Raw genomic sequence first — 27617 nt, 5'->3', positions numbered from 1 at the left:
TTTTGAAAGAAGGCTTCAAAAAAATTTAACTAGCGGCAGGGCTACTGAAGAAGTGACATAAATTTTAATGATGTTCGTTGTGCAACGTTCGAGCTTATTGTAGCATATTTATTATTGTCTCAGTCGGTCGTGACAATGCTTTCACGCATGATGGCATCGTGCAACAGTAGAGAGATAGTGTGGTGAATTTGTATTTTATTTAAAATACAAAACCATAAATTTTAAATTTTTTAGAGTTTTCAATGTTTGGTATTCAAAATATACGATTACCATTCTCTACTGAATGAATATCACAGCATGTTCCGCATATAATGCTGTGCTTTTCATAAATTACATTTCTGATATATATATATATATATATATATATATATATATATATATATATATATATATATATATATATATATATATAGATATAAGCTGGAAAAAGATCATAAATAATACAATATGTATAATATCTACTAAACTTTTAGCTTTAAACATTTACGATAAATCTTCTATTTAACTGATAATTGTTAAATTATCAGCGGCTAAAAATTTTGTAGAGATATCTATTACTTATATTTATATATGTTTGTGTGTGTGTGTGTGTATGTGTGTGTAACATGATGAACCGCGTGTGTCGATCTAAAAAGTTAAACAAATGAATTTTAAAAACATTAGATATTAGTAATTCATAATAATCAAACATTGCTTTGAAAATAAAAAAAAGTTGTTACTGTTCCAGCTGGATTAAGAAAAAAAAGAGAAAAAATTTAAAAAAATATTGCAGATGAAAGAAGTATAAATGAATGTAAAATGAACCTAACATCGCTACATCAAGTCATAACTTTTAAATATTACATTATCAATTACACCACGTTAATATATTTACAAGGTTTTCATATTATCATCAGCATCATAGTCGCTATCACCATCCTCACTAAACTCTTCCTACAACTTTATTACATCATGTTACGTCATATTTGTACGAAGTAAAAAAGATACACACGCACGCACACAAGCACACACACACACACACACGAACACATACACACACGCACAAGCACACATACATACAGGTGGTTGGTTACCTGTAGATAGAAACGCACCGAGAAATTTTAATGATGACTGAAAAACTCACTAGAGGTTCACTAAATAAAGTTCAGATTAAATCACTACTATTAAAAACACATTAACATTAAATAAACGTATGTTTTATTCGTACATGCGTATGTATATAATACAACAATTCTTATATATCATATCCGTTTATATGATATATTATGCATATTTCAATACACAAGTTTAGTCACAATTTAACATAGGATACATAGATTTCTATGTACAATTTATTCAAGTAGAAATATTTACAAATTTCAGAAAATAAAGTATAATACAAAGAAGAAAAGAAAGTGAATTAAAATGATCTTTTGATAAAACTATGCATGGTCACTGAAACTATTATTGATAGTAAGTACTAAGAATGTAGCGACGTTTCGTTGATTTCATTTGTTTGATGATTCTTTGTACTTTTCCAGTTCACTCAATTATTTCATTCATCCACTCATTACGTATTCATCCAGCCCATTCGTCCATTCACTCATCAACTTTATCTTTTACTCAATAGTCCACACAAAATAATTATCAACTGCAACACGACGGACAATAACAACGTAAGATGCAAGCGAGTAGTGCACTGAAACAAGCATTGATCTCCGCTGATTCGCAAAGACCTCCACACGCGCTGACACAAGCGAGCACACAACTTCACAGACTTTGTGCAAATAATGTGCATCTATATAATCACACACGCAAATAACGCGCATCTATTGTATTCGTACATGCGTATATATAATGGTACGCACAGCCAACACGCATATCTACAATCACACACACACACAAATAACACGATCTATATAATCACACACAAGAACAAACACGTGCGAACAAACATACGTAACGCACGTACAACCGATTGCGCACTGTAGAACCGAACAACCGCATAAAAAGAATAGATAGAAGAAGATGCAAAAAAATATGACAACAAAATAAAAATTCACGGTAAAACAAAACATCTAAGACGCAAAATGTATTATGTAAATTTTCATCTAAAAATATTTGCACATACACGTGCATAAGTCTCTAGTCAATAATAACTATGTTTGTTAACTGTTGTTTATGGCTGATGTTAACAACACCGAAAATAAGGTCAACCCTAATAAAAATTAAACAAATTTCCACATAAAACAATAATGATGATGTTAATTACACGTATGATTGGGCACAACAAGAACTAAAAAGCCTACAAACAAACAAACGAACGAACGACAACTTTAAAACGTTAGATTGAATAATACTATTGGGCTTGGTTAATGCATAATTATGGTTAAAAAGCAAGCTTGAAAATCGTTTCTCAAAATATCAGCGCAGTACTGTAGATTCATCATAACCATAATCATCATCATCGTCACCATCACCATCGTCATCACCACCACCATCATCGTCATCATCACCATCCATCATTGTTTACGCCTGCCGGAGCTGGAGACAGTTGCCTTCATGAAGGAGGAGGAGGTGGTGGTGGACGATGACGATGTTGTAGTAGATGTATTTAAAATCACAGCAGAACCATTTAAACTATTGTTATGGCTTTTATTATTATTGTTGTTGTTGTTGATGTTGGGGGAGCCCCGCCCATCTCTGGAATGTGATACCAACGGTGACGTCAAGTTGTTCATACTTCTACGCAACGTTGCAGCCACTTTCCCGCCATTGTGAGGTGTAGCCGTGGCAGTGGAGGTGTTTGCGTTTTTACCGGCGCTTCTGTTGTGGGCTCGTTTCTTGTCGTGGCTCAACTTTTCGTGCCTCACAAAAACGCCATGATGGTTCTTGCACCTGAAGTACCGCACGCCCTTCACGTAGCCATCGTTCTTACCTGTCGTTAGTTTCAATGCGCTACATTGAATGTTGAAGTTGGGTTGGTAGTGTGGAGTGGCGAGTGATCGTTGTGTAGTGGTTAGTAACATTGATGGTGAATCATTGGTGGTGAATCATTGATGGTAAATCATCGCACTTGAAAAGAAACTAATAACCAAATATTAAATCAAACGAAATGAAAATAATTGAGGCAGGAAAAGGGAACATTGGTTCGCAAAATTTTGAAAATAAATCCATTAGAATACAAGTACATGAATGCGTGAATGAAGGAGCTGAAAACGAGTATTCTGATGGTAGGGAATGATGAATTATTATAAAATACATATTTGATTAAATTTCATAGAACGTCCTTCCATAATTAATCATCAACTACGTGAACAGAAAACACGAGCGAACCATCCGCAGTGTCCAGCTCGACTCCCACCCACATGCCAGGAGCGAATTCAGTCCTGCCAATATATTTCACTAATCCAGGTTTCAACTGGCCCCCAGAAACCGAAACAAAGACCGGTTCATCGTATTGAATCCAAGATGGCGGAGGTACCTCGTTTAAACGGTGCAGATCGGCTCGACTGCCAAAAGAGCAGACGCTGACACTATCGTCTGTAACTTCTGGCAGGCAAACGGACGTTTTATTACGTTAGTCACAATTTTACGGAACAATATAATCTAATTTTAATATTTTTGTGACAAAATAACGCATTTTTTACTACTTTACATGGTATTTGTTGATAAAATTAGAATGCAAACCTTGCGAGTAAGCTTGAGATTGAGCCAGGGTGTGCCCAGCAATATTGCCATTATTTGAATCAGCATCTTTTATGATTTCGCTTTGATATGAATGCGAGTGACAGCTGTTGTGATTTTTAATATCAGCGTTATCACCAGTGGCAGCAACATCGAGGTGGCTGTTATCGACAAGAACTTCAGCGTTGCACAGAACAATGTTGCTAATCCCTGTAACGTTCCCCGTCACATTGTCCACACCACCATTCACAATCAGGTCGTCAACATTGTAATTGCTCGGCTTAACGTCATCATTAATGTTCAACACTTCGTCATCATCGTTATTGTTTGGCTTACTGTTATGCGTGACGTTCGTAGCAGCAATAGCTTGACTAGTGTTGCTAATGCTATGGTTCATATTTTTATTGTCGTTGATGAAAAAGTTATTGGCGCAGAAGCTGTTGTTACTGGAGTGGTCAGCATGTTCGGTCGAGTTAGCGGTGACATCTTCAACACTCTGCATGCTCAGAGAGTCTTCTGAACTCAATGTGACGGTTGAAATGGCTTGGTTGGACCCACCGTAGCCGCTGGAAGCCAGACTTGAAGCTTTCATCGAGCTCGCTGTTAATGACGACGTTGTTGTAGCAGGAAGCGTGGTGGATGACGTCAAATCGTTGTTGTTGTTGCTGTTATGGTTATTGTTGTTGTACTTAAGAGTGTTGTCCATTGATGCGATCATGTCATCGTGGCTGTTGTTGATGTCACCAACAATCTTACTGTCGTTAATTGATAGTGGGTAGTCATCGTTATCATCTTCCTCATTCTCCTCCTCCTCTTCATAACATTCCTAAGTGAGCAAGATTGAAGCTTGAATCTAATTCTCTTCGTCAAATCACTTTAAAGAATAAATTCAAAGCACAAATACATCATCCATCGCTTAGTGATACAACTTTAAAAGGAAGTTTAAAAAATAATAGACCTCAATAACGTAGCCCTCGGAAGTGACGTCACTAGCTTTCTTGCACGGTTTTTCTTCAACCAGCGTTGAAAGTGGTTTGTGCTTGTTCTGCGCTGGACTGACTGAATAAGGAGAACCTGAAGAGGTGGATGGAATTATTTTTTAGCTGGTCACAAAGCCTCTGTGCATGTTTATATAAGCTTAAAGCAATCTAAAAAAAGAGTAAACATGAATTTATTAAGATGGTTCCAAGACTGTTAAGACTGTTACATAGAAAACAAATTGAAATATCAACTCGAAAAACAAATTTAAAAACAAATTATTTAAAAAAGATCATATTAAAACAAAGATTCTAGTAAAATAACTTAAACCGAACGATGAATGTTCAAATTTTATATCCTAGTACAGAGTTCCATTACTTTCAATATAAATCTTATTGAATAATTAATCTGTACACGGTGATAAAGTTTAACAGAATATTTTTCGCGAAAAAAATGAAAAAATAAAATGGTCGAATAAGCAGACGACTAAACGATATAATAACAAAAGAAATAATTTTGGAAACCATGAGCCAAAAATAATAACTTAAAAAACAAAAATGAAATCTTGTCAACATTAATTAAATTACTCTATATTGTACTCCAGTACAATACAATAAAACAATACAAGATTAAAACTGAAGATGGCAAGATATAACATAAGAAACGCATTGTGAAACAACTGTCTTAAAAAAAGAACTAATGAAGGAAACGAATTGTGAACACGTGAAGAACAAGTTGAAATTTTATAAAGAGGAGAACTCGACAGCACCACACCAACGTACTATAAATACTGCTCCTCAGGTTCAGAAATGTGGGTCTCGCTGATTATTTGTGTAGTGAATTTTTCAGTGGTTCATTAAACGCATAACAAACATTGAAGTGAAGACCAAACACATTCTAATACGTTTATCATAAAAGCAATCAACCAAAATACATAACACACACACACACGCACATCCAATCGACAACAAACAAACAAACCAGACAAGACAGTCAAAAAACAAAAAGCTGAAATGCCACCGAACGAACCGATGCCACAATCTTTCTTGAACTGAACAACATCCTGATGCGTCGTGTGGTAGAAGTAGTCGCCATCAGGTCTGCAGGTGGCTGTGCTCGTCTGCGAGACGTCGTGATTGCTGTCGCTACGGATCTGTATGTGATGGTGATATGGTGTGATGATGAAGATTACGGTGTGAAGATGGCATTTAAGATGGCTGTCCAGTTGGTTTAATAGACGCGTTTGTTACATTTTTTGTTGTTTTTGGCTATTGTATAGCTCCTCGTAGCCTCAACATTACGTAGCGAAAAAAATTATGAAATTGTAGTAAAGGTAATTGCATGTTAAACATAGTAAATACTGCTTAAAGTGATGTAGCATTATCACATAACAACAATAAGAATGTGGTGCACGTGCAGAGTCTAATCAGGCATTGAAGAAGAGATAACACACACAAACGCACGCACACACACACACACCACACACACACACAGAGAGAGAGAGAGAGAGAGAGAGAGAGAGAGAGAGAGAGAGAGAAAGAGAGAGAGAAGCTAACATTCGAGCATTCCAACAAATACACTTAAAAACAAATAACGTTAAAAATAACCAAAAATGAATCTCTACACGAATAAATAAATTTGTGAAAAGATATCAACAAGCAAAAAAGTTTAACGGGACATACTTGTTCTTGCAGTGCACACGGAGATGTTAGTATCTAGTGCGAAAACATTAACAGGAGGTTAAAAGCATTTAACACAATTGTGGAAAAATGTACGTGTACGTGTGTGCATGCATGTCTGTGTGCGTGTGTGTCTGTATACGTTAATTCTTATGTGTGAACGTTTATATGTGTGTTTTCCTACTAAAAATCACTTCTAGACATTACAGTAAATAATATCACAAATATTATCATTATTATTATTATTATAAAATAATTTACTTAATGGAAACAGCTTGTTTACAGCTAATATTGGTTACTGGCCAGCTAGTATAAATGAAATATCATTCAAACTAACTGAAAATCACAGCATTAATCATTGTTAATATAACGACTACTCTGCTGCTGTTGAAAAACAAATTAGTAAGCATAGTAAAGAAATTCGTCTAAAAAAATAATAACCAAACAACAAATTTGATATTATAAACTAAAATGTACGTTAAACAGTGGCCGCCGTGGTTAACAAGGTAACAGATGAGATCAACTGAACAACTCAGGCAGGCAGAATAAACAAAACGCAACATACATTCCACCAATGTGATCATGCGATAATAAAATTATACAGAATTGATTACATCACATATAATCTACATCACATCACATCCTAAATAACGTAACGTATGTTATATCATCTCACACATAACATATCCCATTAAATTGCTAATAGGAACGATCAACTGAACCTAATTAGCCGAAATGTTACAAACCAAGTAAATAAATAAATAAATATATATATATATATATATATATATATATATATATATAAATGATGATGTTTTTTAATGGGGAGCTGATATAATGAGCAAAACAAAATTGACAATGAAAATATATGATGGAGTTGGAATATCTAACATTGTAAATATTTGGCACGCTCGTTGCTTTCCTCAATGGACGGCCTTTGACTGAGAGGATCTCTTTCACTGCTACATCCTAATGATCAACCAATCATATCAATCAATCAATCAATCAATCAATCAATCAATCAATCAATCAATCAATCAATCAATCAATCAATCAATCAATTAATAAATCATATCAATCAATCAACCAACTACGCAACTATTAAACAGCAAACAAAAAACAAAATAACAAACAAACAACTAAATGAACGAACGACAAACAAGCAGATGAACGAACTTCAAACAAATAAATGTACAAACCTGTCTCAACCTATCCAACATAAGAATACTTTCAACAGCTGACACACCTGTCAATGCATTAAAATGAATTTTTTAAATATATAAGCTATTATTATTCTTTTTACAAAAAAATCAATAAAATCAATAGCTAGTTTATTATATGTGATTAAAATGCAATGGAAACCTTTGATGTACTTTTCAATGTACGTTTCGCCATCTGATGTGTCTACACAAAATATCAAACACTCATTCACTCATGTGTGTATATTAATTTATTATAAAAAAATATTATAATATAAATTCAAAATAACTATAATTAAGTATAATTAATGTAATAATTATTATTGTTATAACTGTGCTACCGAACGTACTAGATTCTAGCGTATTCTAGAATGTTCTAGTGACTGGAGCATTCTAGAGTATGCTAGAATCGGACCATCTGGAAGAATCTAGAAACGACGCTTGCGAAGAGTATAAAAGCGCACGTCGCAAGATATTCGTGATTAGTGAAATTCGTGATTTTGTGAATAGCGATTCGGTGAATTATTTAAAGCGATATTTGATTTGTTTGTTGACGTTGTCATAGCGATAGATTTTGAAAGATTTAAAAGTTAATTGTTGCGTTAGTGCGAATTTACTGGAAATAAACGATTAGTTGATTTCTTCTGTAAATAAAGTTTAATAACTAATAATAGTTGATTTCTTCTGTAAATAAAGTTTAATAACTGTTTGGAGTATTTTATTCAATAGAAGATTTGAACCCGTTGCATCGTAAACCGGTTACGACAGCGAGTATTATAACATTGGTGTCAGAAGTGGGATCTTCGACAGCGAATATTATAACATTATTAATAATAGTAAATATATTTGTTATGAATGAAGGTCAAGGCCTACCTTGGTTGTTTTGTGAGGCTGCAATCTGTGCCAAACTTTCACGGTCCTCTAACTCCTCTGATGACTGTTGGTGATGATGGTGACGAAAGTTATGAGGATGATGAAGATGATGAAGAAGATGATGAAGAAGATTACAACAAAAAAGATGACGATGATGACGAAGATGATGATGGTGAAGAAAAATATGAGGATGATGAAGATGGTGACGAAAATTATGGGGATGATGAAGATGACGATGGTGAAGACGACGATGGTGATGAAGATGATGAGAATGATGAAGATGATGATGAAGAAGATTACAACAAAGAAGATGATGATGATGGAAAATTTACGATGGTTAAAGGAAATGCGTGTGGGATGTTGATAACAAAAAGATGACGATTAGGAAGACGAAGAAGAGTACGACGATGAACACGATGAGTGATGATAATGAGGGGAATGAGTGTGATGATGACGATTTTGAAGATGATGATGATAAAGATGATAATGCCGAGAATTATATCACTGAATATTAATTAGTAAAAGAATTACATTAAAGGTAATGGCGAGTCATGAAAGATGGCCAATACAATAACTTCATAAAATAATTATCACGGAGTTAATAATATCAAGGAAGTACCTTTGGAATGTTGGAAACAAACTCATAAGTGACTCCAGTAGCGGACATAAAATCCTGGCAAATATCATTAGAATATGTTAATGATGATACCTGCGCAGGTGGAGAAAAAAAAAGAAAAACTAAAAATAGATCGTGCATAAAATTAAAAGTAAATTTAAAATAAATTAAAATTATTTGAGGGTTGTTTGAAATTAATTGAACCGAACTAATATAAAATAGAAAACAAAAAATAAATCATAAACTTTTGTTTACAATAATAACAAAAATAATAATAGTTTTATATCATTTAAACTTATGAGAAAAGTATTTTAACAAAATTTTACAGAATTTTTGTTTGGAAATTAAATCTAATTTTACAAATTGAAAATAATATGACAATTCCAAACTTGAACAATGTAAAACAAAAACCAAATAAAAAAATCTTAAAAAAAAACTAATTAATATTTGCAAGCAATCCAACGTGAACGACCATTAACACAGGAAACAAACTGCTGTTAAAAATCTCCTCTTTCTACCATCATCACTCAACCATCAGCCTCCAGCATCATTCAAATTATATCATGCACATCTATGAGTACATACAGCCTTTCCAATCTTCTTCTTAAGCTTGTCGGTGAAACTCTGTTTCTTGTAGACGTTGATGCAAATCCTCTTCCTAAGGACTACTTCCATTCTGGCTGGATGGCTCAGACGAACAACGACCTGCAAACACATTTCTTTGTTCTTAACTGTTTAGTTTCTTTTATATTCACAAACTCAACTGGATGGAATAAATCTGATTAAAAAATATTCTTTTGACGTCATAAAAAATTAAAATAAATATAAAGAACCTTAAGTATAAGGTAGACCCGTTCGTTGCTGGGTGTGATGCGGTTCAGATGGATGGAATCGTGGACAGATGAGTCCCAGGACGCAAGAACCGACACCTTTATACATATGTTCAAGTGTGCAATTTGGCAAGTTTCACACAATATTCATTTTACCAATGTAGACTTATAATTAATTAATCAAAAATTTCAAAGTAATCAAACTCTAATCGCTTTTCAAATCAGAAGAAATTAAGGATTAAGTGAATAAATTACCGAATTATTTGAATAATAAGTGATATAAATAATGCAACGAAACAAATGAACAGTCTAGAGACCTCCTTGTCAAAAGTCTTAACAAAAGAAAGCGGGAAAAATTTGGTTCCTTGTTCCTTGGGCAGGATGGAATTACATCCCACTGCTTGCAAGCCTTCCTTTGCACTCGGAGTTGACATGTCTTCAGCTTACAAGCAATGTAACATTATAAGTTGTGATTTAAAATTAAAAAAAAAATAATGTTTTAACCAAAATAACGTGTCAAGTTGAAACATCAGATAACATTGAAATAAATTTTAATTACTATACGCCAAGTGCAAATCTAACCATTTAAATCAAGGAAGACAACAGGAATGTGCTGCTCCATGGTCGGTGCATGGTCCCTGCCATATGGAAAGAAATTCAATTGACAATATAAATAAACAAATAAATTATAAATAAATAAATAAACTAAATGAACAAACGAAAATTTGTTAATTTTTGTCTAACAAGCGAACAAACGACAAACAATGAACAAACGAACCAATCGGCAGGTGCTCCAGGTATGCAACTGCCAACAGCGGGCACTAGGACGGCATTGCGTTCTTCAGCCAGACAGACCCACTGATCAATGAGACTGCATTCTCGTTCAGCATCTGCTTCTGTTTTATCTTCAGCTGTCAGCAATTTGAAATCATTCATTACAAATCGATCACTTCATTTTAAAACGTTGGTCAGTTTCCAACAAAATTTTCTAGTAAGAGTGTCGGGTGAGGTTATGAATGGGGTAGCAAAAAAAAACATTGATCTTGCATATATTAAATGAATCACTCAACCACTCGACTGCATAACACGCACAACCAAATTATTTTCCTCCACCTAGCTCACAAACCTTTTTTGTTCATAATCTTCTGCAACTGCTCATCGAGGTACTCCCTTCTCTTCTCAAGAGCTTCGGACCACTTCTGCCTGAGCAGGTTCAAATCTTCCTCCTGGTAACTATCCAGACCTTTCTGCAGTTTAGACCGAGCACATACACACCCGATTGATATCTGCTCGATTGATTCACAGATGATGGGGAGGGTGCCTGAATTCTGAACTGGCCTCATTGAAACCTGGTTCAAGTCATCATATCAAACGTAATTTTATTCATTTCAGTGGAAATAATAATTATGATAAATTACGAGAATGAGAAGAGCGAGCGAACCAGTATCCTGCGAGAATATCCTTGTCTGAGTTGGTAGGCTCCGCCAGTTGGAATTTCCATCCTGCCATGTTGGACGACCTCCACCGGTACATAGTCACCTTGATCGTTCAACTCATGAATCTCCACCCACAACTCTATCTTCCTCGTTAACTCATTCCACCTACAAGTCACCGTGATGGGAAATGCAACGTTGACGAAAAACTAAATCAAGTGGAGCTAACCAATCAGTAAATTACAAAACCAATAAAAAGAGCTAACATAACTTAAGAGCGAGAATTATGAAAAAGATCCACAACAAGCAATCTACCGACCTGTCTAGCATGGATCTCGACTTGGCATGAACCTGTTCAATGCCCCATCCAGGCAGTCCCCGCAGTTCCGTGCCTCTGTGACCCCACACCTCGATGGATAGGGCACCATCTGCACAGTGCTCCAGAAACTCCTCTGTGACTTGGAAAAGAAATTCCTGATGTAGAAGAAAAATATAATATAGTGAACAAAAAACAAATGTACAATTAGGAAAGACGATAAGATTTAATTGCAAATACGCACGATTAAATAAATATCTTTTAAATAACACAAAATAAAAAACTAAAATAAATTGTGATAAACCGTCAGTAGACATTTTGATGGCTGGCAAATAAATCAGCCAACCAACCCATGATTTATTAAATTCAAAGTTAAAGATTGAAATCAAACAGAAGCAAAGCGACAGACCTTAGTATGGTTGAACTTGACGGTCATATTTTCAAAAGTGATCTTCACTGGCTGCTTGGGGTGGCAACCACAATTGAAATTTCCAAAGTTACTGTGTGGACAGCAGTGAGCGGCGTAGTTTTGGTCGAGGATTGGTTTGATTTTCACGGGCTCGGGACACCCCCAAAAGTTGTACCGACAGAAAACTAAATTTGAAACTGCAGGTGGTAAGCCTCTGGCTTCTTTCACGACAACCTGGCCATGGAGTAGTGAGTGTTGGAGTGTTTTTGGGTCTTGAGTAAGTGGATGCTAGCAAAAAAGATTATGAGCAATACAACGATAGCATAACATGATTAGGAAAATATCGGTATTATAAATTGCATGTGGATAAGACGAACGTGGTGGAACCAAATATATTTTTAAGTTGATAGTGAAATACAAAAAAGTAATGACGACTGTTAAAATGTTACTGGAAAAAACAAAGTGACCCGACATGCTCGATGTTTTAATAAGATGAACATTTAAATGCGTAAATACGTTCAGCTTAGTAGCTAACACGGCATAAAATCCATTAAAAAACCAGTTTTTGTTGCAATCAACAAGATATATATATATATATATATATATATATATATATATATATATATATATATATAAAATATACATTTATGTGGAGGTGTGTGCAAATTCTTCAGGACTCATCTAAAAAGTTACAATTCCTCAGTTTATGAAATTTCAAAATAGTTTTAATAAACTGAACGTCAGAGCCGCGGGACGAAACAGTCGAAAGTGGTGCCAGAAATGATCATTATCATAATCTCCTTCCAATAAAATGTGATTAGTGTAAATGAACAAATTTCAAATCAATGTAAATAAATTACTGACCCGGCACATGGCATAGTTTCCAATGGAGAACCCCGTTCCATCGTCACCCTCGTTACACTCAATGAAACTGCCCACGTGACTCTCGTTTATGGGGTCAACACCATCGCCCGACAGGTAGGACGTTGTTAACGACGACGTGTCTTCTATGAAGCGTCCGTTCAGACGAGATATTTCAACGTGTAAACGACCTGACACCTGACGAAGAACATCTAACTTTGTAAATAACAAAATAAATTTTTGGAAATCTTGTCAAAAAAGAGGAAGTAAAATCATTTGAACAAAGGTTTTGTTTTTAATGAAACAAAATCGTTGTCGTCGTCGCCATTGTAGGCGTCGTCGCCATCGTCGTCGCAACTGTAGTTACCACCACCACCACTAACACCACACCCCAACAGACCTCTCCCTGCTGGTTAATGATAGGAACGTGATAATCCAGTTTGGCATCGTAGAAGAGAACTTCAAGAAAAACATTGGCCACACCAATCAGGTGGCGGTTTTCGTTGGTGTCGAAGAATGGATCATCCCTGCCTGCTGGAACCTGGTGCTTGCAAAATCGTTCAAGAAACACCACATGAGGTCATGCGGTTCAAGAAACATCGTATACAAGGTCATACGGTTCAAGAAACATCATATATAAGATCATACGGTTCAAGAAACATCAAACCAAATGAGGTCATGCTGGGTTTCAAGCTTTATTTGAACAAATGTAAAAAATAAAAATAATAGCTAATTCAAGAACTCACCTCCAGAACGAATTCATCCTCCCCTAGAGAATTGAGACAGCCAATTTCTTTGTAGTCCTCATAGCAATCTCTCATATCAATGACTCGATTCTCAAACTTCTCCATAGACCACACCTGGCTGGCTCGATTACTGTTTTTGTATTTCACTAATATTGCCGGCTCACTCACGAACGCTCCTTTCTAGAAACAATTCGGAAAAATATTTTAAATTAAAAAATTCATCCAATATTAAATTCAGAAGTTTAGCATAAATTTTTAAAGCGACCTTCCTATTTGGACTGAGATTAGTGGCAGGAATTTGGAGTGTAACTGAATATTCAACATCTTTTGAAAGCTCCTGAGCCAAAAAGTTGGCTTCACTTACCAATGTGTTGGCTTTCACTACTTCCTCCTTCAACTTGCACAAACTTTGACGAAAGATCTTCTCTCTTTAAAAAATTAATTGAATAGATTATTTTTTGTCAGTTCAATTATGTCAAAAAATAATGATAATAATTTTTAAATTCAAACAACTTCTAGACTACTATATTGTTTAAATAAATCATTCAAAATAGAATAACAATAAAATAATAACCTATCTTTGGCCCAGAACTGATACTTGGAAGGTATGGTAGCATAAGTGGATGACGAATAAGCAGATGGAGTTCCAGCGGTCGGTGTCAGTTTGGAGAAAGAATCGAAGGTGTAGGGGATGGAAGGGGCACCTGGAGACATCAACTGGTTGCGTAGTTTCTGCATCTGTCGTTCGTACATCAGTCTCTGCTTTTCTAACGCCACTGATTTCAAATTTTGTTGAAAGTTGGAAAATATTTAGATGTTTCAATACAACCTGGTTTTAACACTTTACAAGAAAACAAATCAAAAACAATAATTATCACATGAAATAAAGTGGAATAATGAATAAGTATGAACAAGTAGCATGCCTTGTTTATCTTCTTCATGCTGTTTCTCGATGCTGTTTATGGCCTCCTGAATTGGATCGCCGACCATCTGCTGCAACATCAACTCTTGTTGGGCAAAATCGTAATCTATGTTCTCTGGAGTTTCTGCTGATGGGCCTAGTGATTAGTATTAGTAGTGATTAGTAGTGATTAGTGAGTAGCGAGTAAGTATCGATATATCCAATAACTGAGAAAAAGTCTTTAAATTAAGTAAATAAAATAAAAATCTTTAACAAGACAATAACATAAAATGAAATTTACTAGTTTTTGGGCAGTTGAGTCTGAAGAAGTGATAGCTGCCCCAAACAATTCTGTCCCCATGCTTCACTCTCATGCGGTCAGTGATCATTCGTCCATTCACACACGTTCTACAAATTAAAAGAAATATTGCTGCAATTGTTTGCGAATATAATGTATTGAAATTAATTCGCTGGCGTTAGATTAAAATGATGGTATAAAAATGCTTTTGGAAAACTGAATGAAGTATTCCAATTAAAAACACCAGATATCATGGGCAGAACATTCATCAAAGCCAATAGAACAATCTAATATTAATTATATATTTTTATACACCACAGCCTTTTGAAAAATAAAATGATAAGTTTAAGACAATAAATAGATCATCAGCAAGGCGACAATTTTTTGCTTCTCATTAGCAACACCTGCACGCTTCAATGTGTATGGCACAATAGTCTGACGTACATTCCGTTTATGTGTTGATCTATTTTAACAGTAATGAAGAAATGACATCTGTTTAGTGCTTTCGAAATATTCTGTCAACTACAAAATGAAAATGAACAACTGCATGCTGTACGAGTGCGGAACAAGAGCGATATCAGTTGGAACACAAAGACGAATGTTAAGAATGAAAGAAATCTTTCGCAAAATAAAATTTGAAAAAAAAATTAAGATAGATGAACTATGAAAAAGTGCATGCGCTTATTATTACTACCACTAGCATTGATATGTATGGCCCTCTGCGCTTTTTCCCAGGGGCCCTCATGTAGTCAACCACAAATGCTTACGATCATGAAATCAGTAAATTGCAATATAAATGAAACATTTGAACATGGCCGATAGAAATTGTTTTAAGAAATAAAAGAGAAAAAAATTGTCGTCAAATACTACATTAATACAAATTTGCAAAACGCTGCGACAAGACTGGTTGTTGGGCTTGGTAGACGAGATGACATAACTGGGTGGTTGGAGAATCTTCATTGGTTGCCGGTGCGTGAAAGAAGTCTTTACAAGATGGCAGTTGTTGCTCACACTTGCATGTATGGAGATGGACCAGAATACTTGAATGAGAAAATCTGAGATGGACAAATGAGAGTGAGTGAGAGATGAGAGTGAATTGATGGTAGTCCCCAGAACTAAGACGAAGCTGGGTGATATATGTATGCAGTTGCTTGGTCAAAGATTTGGAATGACCTACCACTGTGTTTGAGACAAATTGTTCCAGGAAAAAAATTCAAACAGGAACTGAAGACGCACTGATTCAAGCATTTGATTCATAACCTTTGTAATACTACTACTACTACTACTAATAATAATAATAATAATAATAATAATAAAAAGCTGTTTCGAAACGGGAGAAAAAAACCCCTTTTTGAATATTTTTGTAAGCCGCACAAAACAAAACTGTTGATGAGCACGCAAAAGCACATGAGCACACATCTGCGCGGCTAAAGTATTTGTCGAAAAAAGAAAACAAATGAATGTTTGCACAATGAGAAATGACAGGACATTGGCAGTTTAGATGTGCAAGAACAAACACACCGGCATGGCAGCAACGGTGATATGTTCACATTGCAACGCACTCCCCATATATGCATTGTACACTATAAGTACACACACATGTGTGTACACAGGTAGGCGGCACGTACATACATAACTTCAAATAAAAATGAATGACTAATTGTGGAGCACCTTATCTTAATGACCATCCATAAAATACAAACATAAGCAGCGCAAACAAAACTCTTGAAAATGATATAAAACAGAAACAGTAAAAAGCAAAAAAATTGCATTCATAAACATTCATCAAGAGATGGCGTAAAATGCAAGCAGTAACCTTGCTCCTTTAATTGGCTGTATGTAGACGTCCAAGCCTTCGATGGTCATGATGCAATGTTGAGGCATGATGCCCAGGCCATACAACTGGATGTCTGCATCGGGTCGACCGATCAATGTGTGCTCCTTCAAACATTTTTTAAATCAATGAATGAAAGTGAGTAAATTAATTAACTGCTTTTAATATGAAGAAAACTTTGAGAATATTAGTAGAACAACTAAATGATGTGTTACACAATAACCAAACAAATCAAGAATTAGAATAAAATGTTTGTACAAGAAATGAAAAGAAATAAGAAACTGAAGTATCTATCAGTGTGCAATGTGAAAGTTGTCAGGCTGCATTAAGCGAGACTTTAAAATGAAAAGCAGGCCATTCTTGAAGGGTTTCTTTAACGTTTTCACGAGTTGATTATATCTGAGCTGATGAAGACTGTATAGATTGAAATGATGGTATTTAACGTAGGTGAAGAGAGTAACTGACATCTGTAAACTGGGTGATACGCAATCACACTACATTTCAAACGTGACTGATGTCTTCAATGAAACTCTATGCACCCGAGTGCACAACCTCAATAAAATGGAGCGTTCAATCACGGAGAAGGAAATTTAATTAAACGAAGAAGCAGCGAAATAGAAAATTAATATCTATATTCAGGATATATATTAACAAAACTGTGTAGAATTATTTCTAAACGCATCAACAAAAAAGAGTTCTACTCCAAATTATTTGCTACGACTAAATTGTGAAAAAATTTAAAACAATTATTAATTAATGATTATATTTTATAAAGAACACAAATTATTCGGTTAATTTTAAATTGTAAATTTATTAATTTTTAACCTCACAATTATACCTTCATTTTATACCGCAAAACGGAAAATTTTTGTTAAATAATACAACAAGCTTAATCATAAAATAAAAATATTGCAGCCGGTAATATGGCTCTGCTGATGCGAAACACTCGGAAACATAAGGATGAACTGAGAAGATAAATTGTTAAAAATTCAGCCAATTAAATCAGTTAACAAAAATGCAATTTTAAAAAATTAATCAGGCAGACGTAATTTTCAAAACATCAGTTTCAACCCTGTTGCACAAATTTTAAACTATCAATTGAACTTAAATTAAGTTTATAAAAATACCTTAAGATAGTAGACGAGAAGTTCGTTGAGGCATGGATCAGCATTGAGATTGACCAGGTAGTGCTTGCCCTGTTCCACCTTGATGCCAGAGGTCTCCACTGAGATGCCCATCTTTTCCAGAGCTGCGTGTCTCTCCTATGTAGCGTTGGGATAACGATGAGGTTTAATAAGAAGCAAGTTGGTAATGTTGGAAATAATTTAAATTATTAAAATTAACATACCATTCAAAACGCTAATAATAATCCACTCAATTTTCTCAAATTTCAGGAAGAAATTGTTGACCTAGGTGCATGTTGTGTATACGCTGTTATAAAGTAATTGTAATGGTATTTCATAGTTCAGTATAAATTCTGACTTTCATATGGACTAAATGAACGATGAAGTTCCTTCCGGTCATGACGTGTACTTAACGTGTACAAGGAAATAAAAGAGTTTGCAGCGTAGAGCTGGTAACTTGAAGTAAAAATAGGAATAAACAATATCAGAAGTTTAGCTCACGACACTCAAATGAAATATTTTTAATATTCAGTTACTTCTTTATATCAATATATTACTCTCACTGCGATCATCATCTTCTTCAAAGTAGCAAAAAAACATTTTTTCAAATATTCCTTCTAGAAAAACTCAATGCAACTCAATAAAACTACAACAAATGAAATAACAGAACTTTGTTTAAATTAAGATGATAAAAGTGTTTGATCAGAATTAAGTAACAACATCAAATATACCACAGTTACCGTTCAACACTTTCAAGGTTTATCTGTTCGGAAAGTATTTGTTAAACTTAATCGTATTTATCACAAGCTAAACCCCTTTTGTTAATAAAAATTACTTCAATCAAAATTTCATACGCTGTCGAGCAAATTTTATGAGAAAGCTTTAACACAGGTTAACACCAAAACGAATGTTCCAACAGCAGAAGGAGTTTCTTCATAACTTTATATAGCCTCTTAAGGATTTCACTGCAACCATCCACACCTATTTCTACACATATATATATAAGCCAGAAATGCTCGAAAATAAAAATAAATAGTATGGTTTTAAATATAACGCATGCAATGTTATAGAGGAAGGATCACATAGAAAAAACATTAAGAAACAAATGGGAAGAAGGAGTAGATTGGAGCAAATGAAGAGGAAAATAAAACTCAAGGGAGAGATCAATCCAACACCCATCATGTGCACATGAATACAAATCTGCCAACGCTTAATAGCACGCAACTACAACACAAAACACGATATTTGCAACAACCTGAAAGAATCACAACAAAAAAATAAATATTTGTTGCCACTGTGTTGAGCAAAAAAGACCAAAATGTATAAGGGAAAAGTAAAAAGAAATAATATTGAAAAGACGCCATTAAATCTGGCAATAGAAATAAAAAAATCCACAAGAATGTGAGCAATGCATCATACTCTAACAAGATGGATGATGACTCGATGAAAGACAAGAACTTCCCATGACGCAAAAGAATAATTTTTTACGAAAAATTTCAAAAGAAATAACAAAAAAAAACAATCTTAAACAATCCATAAATTATATTTAATAGGACACATCAAACAATAAAATACAACTAGATAGAACGTAAATGGAAAGATCTGGAATGGCCATGCAACACTGAGTTGCGTTCAAGTGGAAGTGTGAAACAAACGTTCGTATTGAAACATAAAACTAGCATAAACCACTGCGCTCAAATTGATTCATTCTCAAATGCATTCAAAATTATGAAATAACCAGCCAGTTAAAATTCATAGCGCTTAAAAACGCAGTAACAAGGTTGAATAAATTCCAAAACATGGCATTAAATTTGTTCAAAACATGAGGTAAATTGATTTTTTTTTACAATGAAATAAAGCAACCAAAAATATGCAATACATCAGTAACAACACTTAACATTAAGAGAGGTTATCTATAAAAGCTATAAAATTTCAAGATAGCAAAAAGCTGAACCAAACGATACAAATAGCCCAAACTTTTACACAAGATAACCTGGCACACAACAACAATCTATTGAATTTCAATTTGTATTAACACAGAGAGGCAAAATTTAATGTTTGAGCAATGCAATCAGAGTTTGAAACAATTTTATGAATATGAAATAAACCGTTAATGCAATTAAAATTTTAATTAATGAAAAAAGTAATAAATGTTGTTAAAAATAGTAGAAAAGATGGTGTAACATAATTACAACAATTATTTTAATATAATAATTACGATGATGATAGTTCAGTTGAAGTGACTGCAATCAAATAATTAGAAACAAATTTTAATTTCAACGCATAATTATAAATTATAACTTGAATTTTTTCTAAATTATAGTAATAATTCCAAAAATAATTCATTCACAAGCAGTTCACGACGGAACCCACAATGGAAATAACTCAAATGAGAGAAGCCATGCATGCAGCGGGGCAGAGAAATAAACAATAACCTTTGACCTTAGTGACCCTGCAACAAACAAATCAAATCTAAGTGTAAATGCTTTCATTGTTTTATATTTCTTTGCTTTCCTGCTCCGACCAACTGACCTAGCAGAAAAGGCATTAACACTTCAAACTTTAAAATTTTCGTCCCTTTTACGTAATTGGGTTCCAATTTAATTTACCCTGTATGTAAAAATTGCTGTAACTAGAAGATGCTGAACTGACAAAATTTTAGTTTCAAAGTTGTTGAAGCATATGATTTTTTGGCATGTAAACTGAAGGATTTTATAGATGTACATTTATTCTGTTATATTATATTTCATAAACTGACAACATCATAAAATCTAAATATTCAGCAGAAGTCCGACTTTCACAATTCTTATTTAAAAGTTTCCTCCAATCTCTATTAAGTTCATCAGTTCCACCTCCTGAAACTTTTCCTATATAATTTTCTAGATTTCCTTCACTGCATCATTTTTTATCTATCTTGTCATTTCATTAATTTAATCCCAAATTAAAATAAAAAATTTATTTATCCATTCTTTGCTTCAACTTTCTGAACTGATGCCCATTTCATCATGTCTTTATATCAGTAACGATACTAGGAAGTTTCCAAGAAAGTTAATCATGAAAACATATTGAAGACAAATTGGTGATATGTTGAGAGCACAATGAGGTTTACAGCTGCGTCAAAAAAGACAACCAACACCAGTCAAAATGACCGTAAAAACCTTTCCTACTACGCTTGCAACTCAAACATAGCCACACAAAAACAGACTACTTCAGTTTCGCATTTGAATGTTTTTCTGATTTAAAAATTCACTTCCGCATAAGTTAAACAAGCATTGATTGATTGGTTGATTGATGGGTTGATTGATGGGTTGATTGATGGGTTGATTGATGGGTTGATTAACATTATCAGATTTCTAAACCATTCAACCATAATAAGCAGAAATGCTTTGAATACGTTGGCATTGCACAGTTCTCTGACGCTATGCCGGAACAAAATATGCAAATGATAAAACATTTGCATAACTGTGTTAATATAAAAAGTTTGAATTACTTTTTACACAGAACGAATTAAAAATGATAAAATGAAAAGTTTAAGATGACAAGACCAGCGGAGGAAAATCGAATAAATGAAAGACGAAAATGATTGAAAGAAAATAGAACAATGAAGAAAGTTAAGTGAAGTACAAAAATAAATGAAACAACATAAATGCTATCAGAAACTCATAACCATCAACCCAATTGACACACACACACACATAAACGCTAACTAACACACAAATCAACAAACACACAGACATACACAAAATGCACTGCTGCACGGTCTGACGCGAAGCTCCATCAACTGATCATCATGAATCAGTTTCATGCGTGCATATGCATTAAAATTTTGGCTAAGCAAATATGTTTCATTGCTTGCTTCGCATAAGAAAATGATTGAGCGAACTAACATTACTGAAATAAGGAAAAATAAAAAAATAAGAATGAGAAAAAATATTAACGTAAAAGTTAACTGCACTGAAGACATTTAAAAACCACGCAAACGAAAAAAGAAGCAAGTGGTTTTTAAACTTTTGAAAATGAATATTTCAGCACCAGATTTATGAATTAACCAGCAGTTACAAGCTCTGATTAATGATTTGTTAGGTCAGGAGCTAGGAGTGTCGTTAAAAGACGTGGACAAAATAAAATTTTATGGCATAACAGGCTTTTTGTATCTCATCAAATTCGTGCAGTTATGGATCTTTAAACAACATTTCTTCAAAATTATGAAGAAACCTCTAACCTTATAAATAAATAATCATCGGCAAGTCAACTTGTTTATTGCTATCTGGCTTATAAAATGTTTTTCAAGTAAGAATGTAAAAAATTGTAACTTTTCTCTGTATGCAAAATACCACATCTAATGAATTATTAAAAGCTTGAAAGAACGTGACAAGATAAATGACTTTGATTTATTTTTTCCTGATCCATTCTCAACCCTTAAAAGTATTTCAGTAAAATCACTTTCTTTTTAAAAGTCTTCAAAAGGCTCGGTGGAAAATGAAAAACGTTCAGGGGAGGCATCTGTGCATATTAAAACGTACATGCGTGTAATTTCGTTGCAGTCTGGCTGCATACAAAGCAGGCAATAATCACAAGTCATGTGATCGGAAGAAAACCAATAAATATAAAATAACAGAAATTTATCCGCCTCAAGGTTACGGATAAATTTGGAAAAATTGCACCCACACACAGTTGCATGCTATTACTTTCAAAATATTATCATAGATCAAAATCGTAATATAACTCCAGTTCATCTCATACGTATTATTAACCTTTATTTATTGTGTTGAAATTTTTCGAGGTTTCATCAAATCTAAAGAATGAAACGATCGTGGTCGTATTTTATTTCAATAAAGTGACTGTATTACGAAAAATGTTGATAAAATTTGATGGATTTGATCACATCCACCAATCGAACGAGTATTTCTAAATTCAGGCAATTTCCAATTTCACATCTAATGAATTTTGTCTATGGAAAAATGTTAAGTATGATGTATCTAAGTTTGCTTAAGCTAGCTGCATCATCTAGATATTAAGGAACCAAATAATGTTCACAAATCAAAGTAACAAAAAAAATTAAAAATTACAAAAACTAACCAGATGGATGCGTTCAGTTTCATTCAACTTTTCTTCCCAGGTCTTTCCAATTTCCTTCATCAACTTCTCTGATTCCTCCAATCTCTCCTGCAGTTCAACTGGCTTCACACTCTGTCGTTCAGAAATTTTTAAGTTTACATGGACAAATAAAATAAATGACAAGTGAAGAAAATATGAAATCAGCGCTAAAACATACAGATAAAAATTAAACAACAAAAATGATTATTAAAAGTTAGCTAAAATAAATATTAATAATAAAAATGAAATAAATTAGTCTTAAAACCTGTTTGGCTTCGGTCAACATCTTCCGCAACATGTCCACCTCCTCCCTCAACTCCCTGATGATCCTGGCATTGGGGTCCTCGTTGACAACGGCATGATTGACAATTCTCTTGGCTCGGTCAGCATAACGAAGGGTTGATAATGTTTCCTCATAGTTGTCAGCGGATGGACTTAACGTGGCAATCATCACCGTCTTCGAGTTGCCCCCCAGGTTGTCCTGCAGATGTGCAAGTGGAGGTTAATTAAAAGTTTCTCATAGGTATCAAAAGTAATAAATAGACAAAATGTGACCAATAAGAATACAGAATATACAGCGTCAATTTATTAAATAACAGGATTAAGAGAATTAAAAATATTTCTAAAATCAGGTTGATTATTAAATCATTAGTGACTGTAATATGATAACAATGACAACAGTATATCCTACTAACTTTCAACAACCAAGTAAGCACGGAATCTCGGTATGGTACAAATTTATTCTTACTCTTTCCAGAAGCTTGATCAGCCAAAGCAGATATAACGAGACCCAGCGTTGTCAATGATCTGAAGGTCAAATTTTCGATATTACAGTACAAAAGCCGCTTTTATTTCTAGAGAAAATTTATATCAAATCAATGACAAGACGCCAAGTTTCATCAACATAAAATATGTAACATTAACTTAACACAAAAGATATAAAAAGACATTAAAGAGGAGGATTGATTCATCTAACTTGTTGATATTGCTGCCTTCTTTCAACCTCTCCCCCATTGCTCCAGTCTTCTGAGCCCTCTCACTGCCAGCAAGATCCACCAAACTTATTTTACTCACTTTCTCTCCTGACACCTGTCGATAATAAAAACTAGTGAGAAGATTTTAATTAAACATTGTTTTGTACACAAACATCACATCAAATTAATCTCGCCTCCTATATTATTGAAAACAGAATGTTGAAAAAACTTGAACATGAAGAATGTAGTTACAACTATGCTGCCATCTCTAGCAAGTTGTTGCAACAAAATTTTTATTAAAAGTTTCAATCAGACAAACACTGTAAAATAAACTTTTGGATTTAAATTCGTATAAAATTGTGAATGATAATGAAACAATATATAGTAAAAAATCTACGAAGACTGAGTAGTAACTCGCAAATGGTTGAATTACAAATTCATCATTCATAATTTTATTTCATCCCAAGCAAGCCTGAATAAAAAACATAACACAACTATCCACTGAACTGACTCACATCAGCCTGCAGATTGATGAGTGTCTGAGTGAGTATGATGTTGAATACAGCATGCGACCTCGAACTTTCACTGTTCATGTTGGTGGCAGCCACAGTGCGCGATTTGTTGCCCTCACACATCAGAGTGTCAATGTCCTGTGTGTATGTTTTTGTTGCTGTGTCATTCAACCATTCAGTTAATTAATCACCGTTTAGTATAATTATGCAATGTATGCAAACTTACTTGCTACTTGATTAACGTAAAAATTATCACTGTTGAATAAATGATGCAATTACAAAATTATTTGCATAACTGTAGTGTACAGTACACCAAGAAGGTATCTAACAACCTCTACAAATTTTTGAATGCAAGTTTTAAACTATGAACGTTTACAGATTGAAATGATGAAAATACAATTAACCACTATATAGTTAGAACTATTTAAATGTAATCATACAGCACAGCATATCTGAGAAAAATTGTAACCTGGAATGAGGAGACAGCAAGCGTTGAGAGGCCGTCTACATAGGAGCCGAGGATGTTGTGCTCGCGAACTTTCAAATTTACACGTCTGTCGGTTGATGTTAGTGTTTGTTCTTATCCGCAAACTCTCAAAATGAAAATTGAAATTATGGTTTGAATAGAACACGAAGATGATTTACAGTTGCAAAACTCAATGTTACAGTTTCTCAAACCTTCAAAATCTGGTTAACTTTTCAAATTTATTCAGAAAAATTTTCAAATTATTTTGAAAGTTATAAAAATGAGGACAAAGTCGACAGTTCTACTCAACCATCTCCAGCATATAATAAATGGATGGCCTTATGATTACACACAAATTAGTAATTATCCTTTTAGGTCACTATTTTTAAATAGATGAATTTTTTTGAAATAATAAATCATTCAACTTAAAAGTTTAATTTTACAGATGAATGGCTGTTCTGCAGGTTATGGATTGTGACCGTAAGAAAAAATGAACACCACAATTTGAAAAATGTTTCTCCTCAAGATTCAACAATTTCATCGAGAAGTTAGTTAGTGGTTTACAAAATGTTGAATGTCCAATGGAATAATGATAAAAACAGTACAAAAGATAGTCATTTCAAACAACTCAACACTCATGAAATATATGAATATACATTTTTGTATGAAAAAATATAAATATATTTACATAACATTATCTAATTTATGTGACTAAAGCTATAAGTTGTGGAAAAACAATTGAGAAAGTTAACAAATACTTCAAAACAGTGCATGTAAAAAATATACCGTAACTATAAAGAACGAAATAAGCAGCAAAAAAAAATTAATAAAGGTGTTTTTTCCATGAATGATGAAACACTTCTTGTTCTTTTCCTTTGCAATTAGTGATTTTTACAAACGCATACCAATGATCAACAGAATACACGACAACAAATTTATAATAGCAATTAATAAGCTGATACAAGTTTACCACAAAGCAATAAAACATCAAGATAAAGAGAGAGAAACATCACATAACAAAAACGAAAAATAAACTTTGTATGCAATAAATATTTAGCGGTGGTAAAAAATTATTCAAAGCATAATGTTGTAGGCAAATAAAAATAATTAGACAATTTTCACGATGAATACAGGCAATGAGTTATTTTCTGGTGTTGGAACTTATAGGTGCACAACATTAGAGATTATATCCTTACCAAGACAATAAACAACATTCATTTAGAAACTGCCCTATTAGACATATCATATAACATATCAAACTGCTCGTTTAGATACATTGGTTGGATTAACTTTCTAACATTGCTTTTCTACAAAAATTATAATTGTTAAAATATATTAAATTTAATTATTAAAAATAGACAAAAAAATAATTTGAAATAAAAATTAAAAAACAGAAAATCAAACGACAAACAACAACTATTATTATTATTATTATTATTAAATAATAATTATTATTATTATAATTATGTCCTGGTTATGACATTAAACTGACCCTCACTGCCTTGTGAGTGATGTTGGATCATCAAAGGCTAGGCCCACCGCTTATAACTGTGGTTAGGTAATGAAGGGCGTCCTGCGTAAAAACTAGCCAAAAAAAATAATACTTATGATGACGGAAATAACAATGGCCCTCAGTATCCGGCAGAAGAGGGTGCAAAGAATCTCCGGAGACCCAGTCCATGGGGTTGTGGTGCAAGGCCCTGTGGATGGTCTGGCTACTGGCACCCCACTCTATAGTGTGGCGGTGCAAGGCACTATAGATGGAAGGACTACTTGTAGACCAAGGGGTTGGAGGTTTGGTACCTGGAATGTAGGCATGTTGACAGGAAGAAGTTTGGAAGTAGAGGAGGAGCTGCAGAGGAGAATGGTTGACGTGGCTGCATTACAGGAGATCAGATGGAAGGGTGAGGGTACAAGGTTTGTGGGGGCTAAAGGTGGAAGATATAAGTTGTGGTGGAAGGGGGATGATGGTACGGGAGGAGTTGGTGTGATGGTAAGAGAAGAGTTGGTGGAGAAGGTGTTGGAAGTGAGGCGGAGAAGCAATGGTGTAATTGTGGTGGTGATGGTGTTTGGAAAAGTAATAGTGAGGGTGATATCAGGATATGCTCCGCAACAAAGTAGGAAGGAAGAGGAGAAGGATAGGTTTTATGATGATGTTTCAGACGAGATTGGGCAAGCGGGGTTGGATGAGTTTGTGGTGTTGTTGGGTGATTTGAATGGTCATATGGAGGCGGATGCAGACGGATATGAAGGTGTACATGGGGGATGGGGATATGGTATACGGAATGAGGAAGGGCGTAGAGTGTTGGAGTTGGCGAATGCACATAGCATGGTGGTGGGGATTACCTGGTTTACAAGGGAACCAGCGCGATTGATTACATATAGGTCAGGGGAGCATAGGTCAATGATAGACTATATATTGGTAAGGGCCAAACATAGGAAGTATGTGAAGAATGTGAAGGCGATACCTGGTATGCTGCAGCATAGTATGGTTGTGATGGATGTGACATCAAAAGAAATGGGGAGGAGGAAGAAGGATAAGTTTGTGGCAAAGAGAAAGACATGGAAGTTGCAGGATGCAGAGGTGAGGAAGGCATTTGAAGTGAAAGTGGCTGAAAATTGGGAGAGTGGTAAGGATGGAGATGTTTGGGAGAGATACAGGGACTGTGTGTTGGCTACGGCAGATAAAGTCTGTGGATGGACGAAAGGAAAGTGTAGGCATGGTGAAACGTGGTGGTGGGATGAAGATATAAGAAGGGTTTTGGAGGTCAAGAAGGAGAGGTTTAGGGTATGGAGAAGGGACAT

At 34.3% G+C, this 27617-nt stretch overlaps 1 protein-coding gene across 1 annotated transcript; it reads right to left on the bottom strand.

Annotated features, from left to right (window-relative positions):
• Nucleotides 1-7061: 7061 nt before the first annotated feature.
• On the bottom strand, nucleotides 7062-24893 carry HELRODRAFT_109594 (hypothetical protein; the record flags this gene model as incomplete). The annotated part of the gene is made up of 30 exons (XM_009014172.1): nucleotides 24816-24893; nucleotides 24350-24484; nucleotides 23837-23949; nucleotides 23556-23667; nucleotides 23126-23341; nucleotides 22843-22953; nucleotides 17767-17901; nucleotides 16622-16746; nucleotides 14782-14915; nucleotides 14519-14655; nucleotides 14181-14368; nucleotides 13872-14034; nucleotides 13607-13786; nucleotides 13261-13407; nucleotides 12944-13058; nucleotides 12101-12271; nucleotides 12000-12046; nucleotides 11594-11748; nucleotides 11283-11442; nucleotides 10968-11190; nucleotides 10620-10746; nucleotides 10424-10479; nucleotides 10159-10283; nucleotides 9845-9940; nucleotides 9597-9716; nucleotides 9015-9068; nucleotides 8396-8459; nucleotides 7686-7727; nucleotides 7523-7569; nucleotides 7062-7292 (listed from the first exon to the last, which is right to left on the bottom strand). Exons 2-30 carry the CDS (start codon nucleotides 24467-24469, stop codon nucleotides 7062-7064), a joined length of 3714 nt encoding a protein of 1237 aa, XP_009012420.1. The 5' UTR covers nucleotides 24470-24484; nucleotides 24816-24893.
• Between the last annotated feature and the right edge of the window lie 2724 nt (nucleotides 24894-27617).

Source organism: Helobdella robusta (genome assembly GCF_000326865.2).
Source record: "Helobdella robusta unplaced genomic scaffold HELROscaffold_13, whole genome shotgun sequence".
Taxonomy (NCBI): domain Eukaryota; kingdom Metazoa; phylum Annelida; class Clitellata; order Rhynchobdellida; family Glossiphoniidae; genus Helobdella; species Helobdella robusta.
Note: the sequence above shows the minus strand (reverse complement) of the source record. Positions and strands in the feature narration are given on the sequence as shown.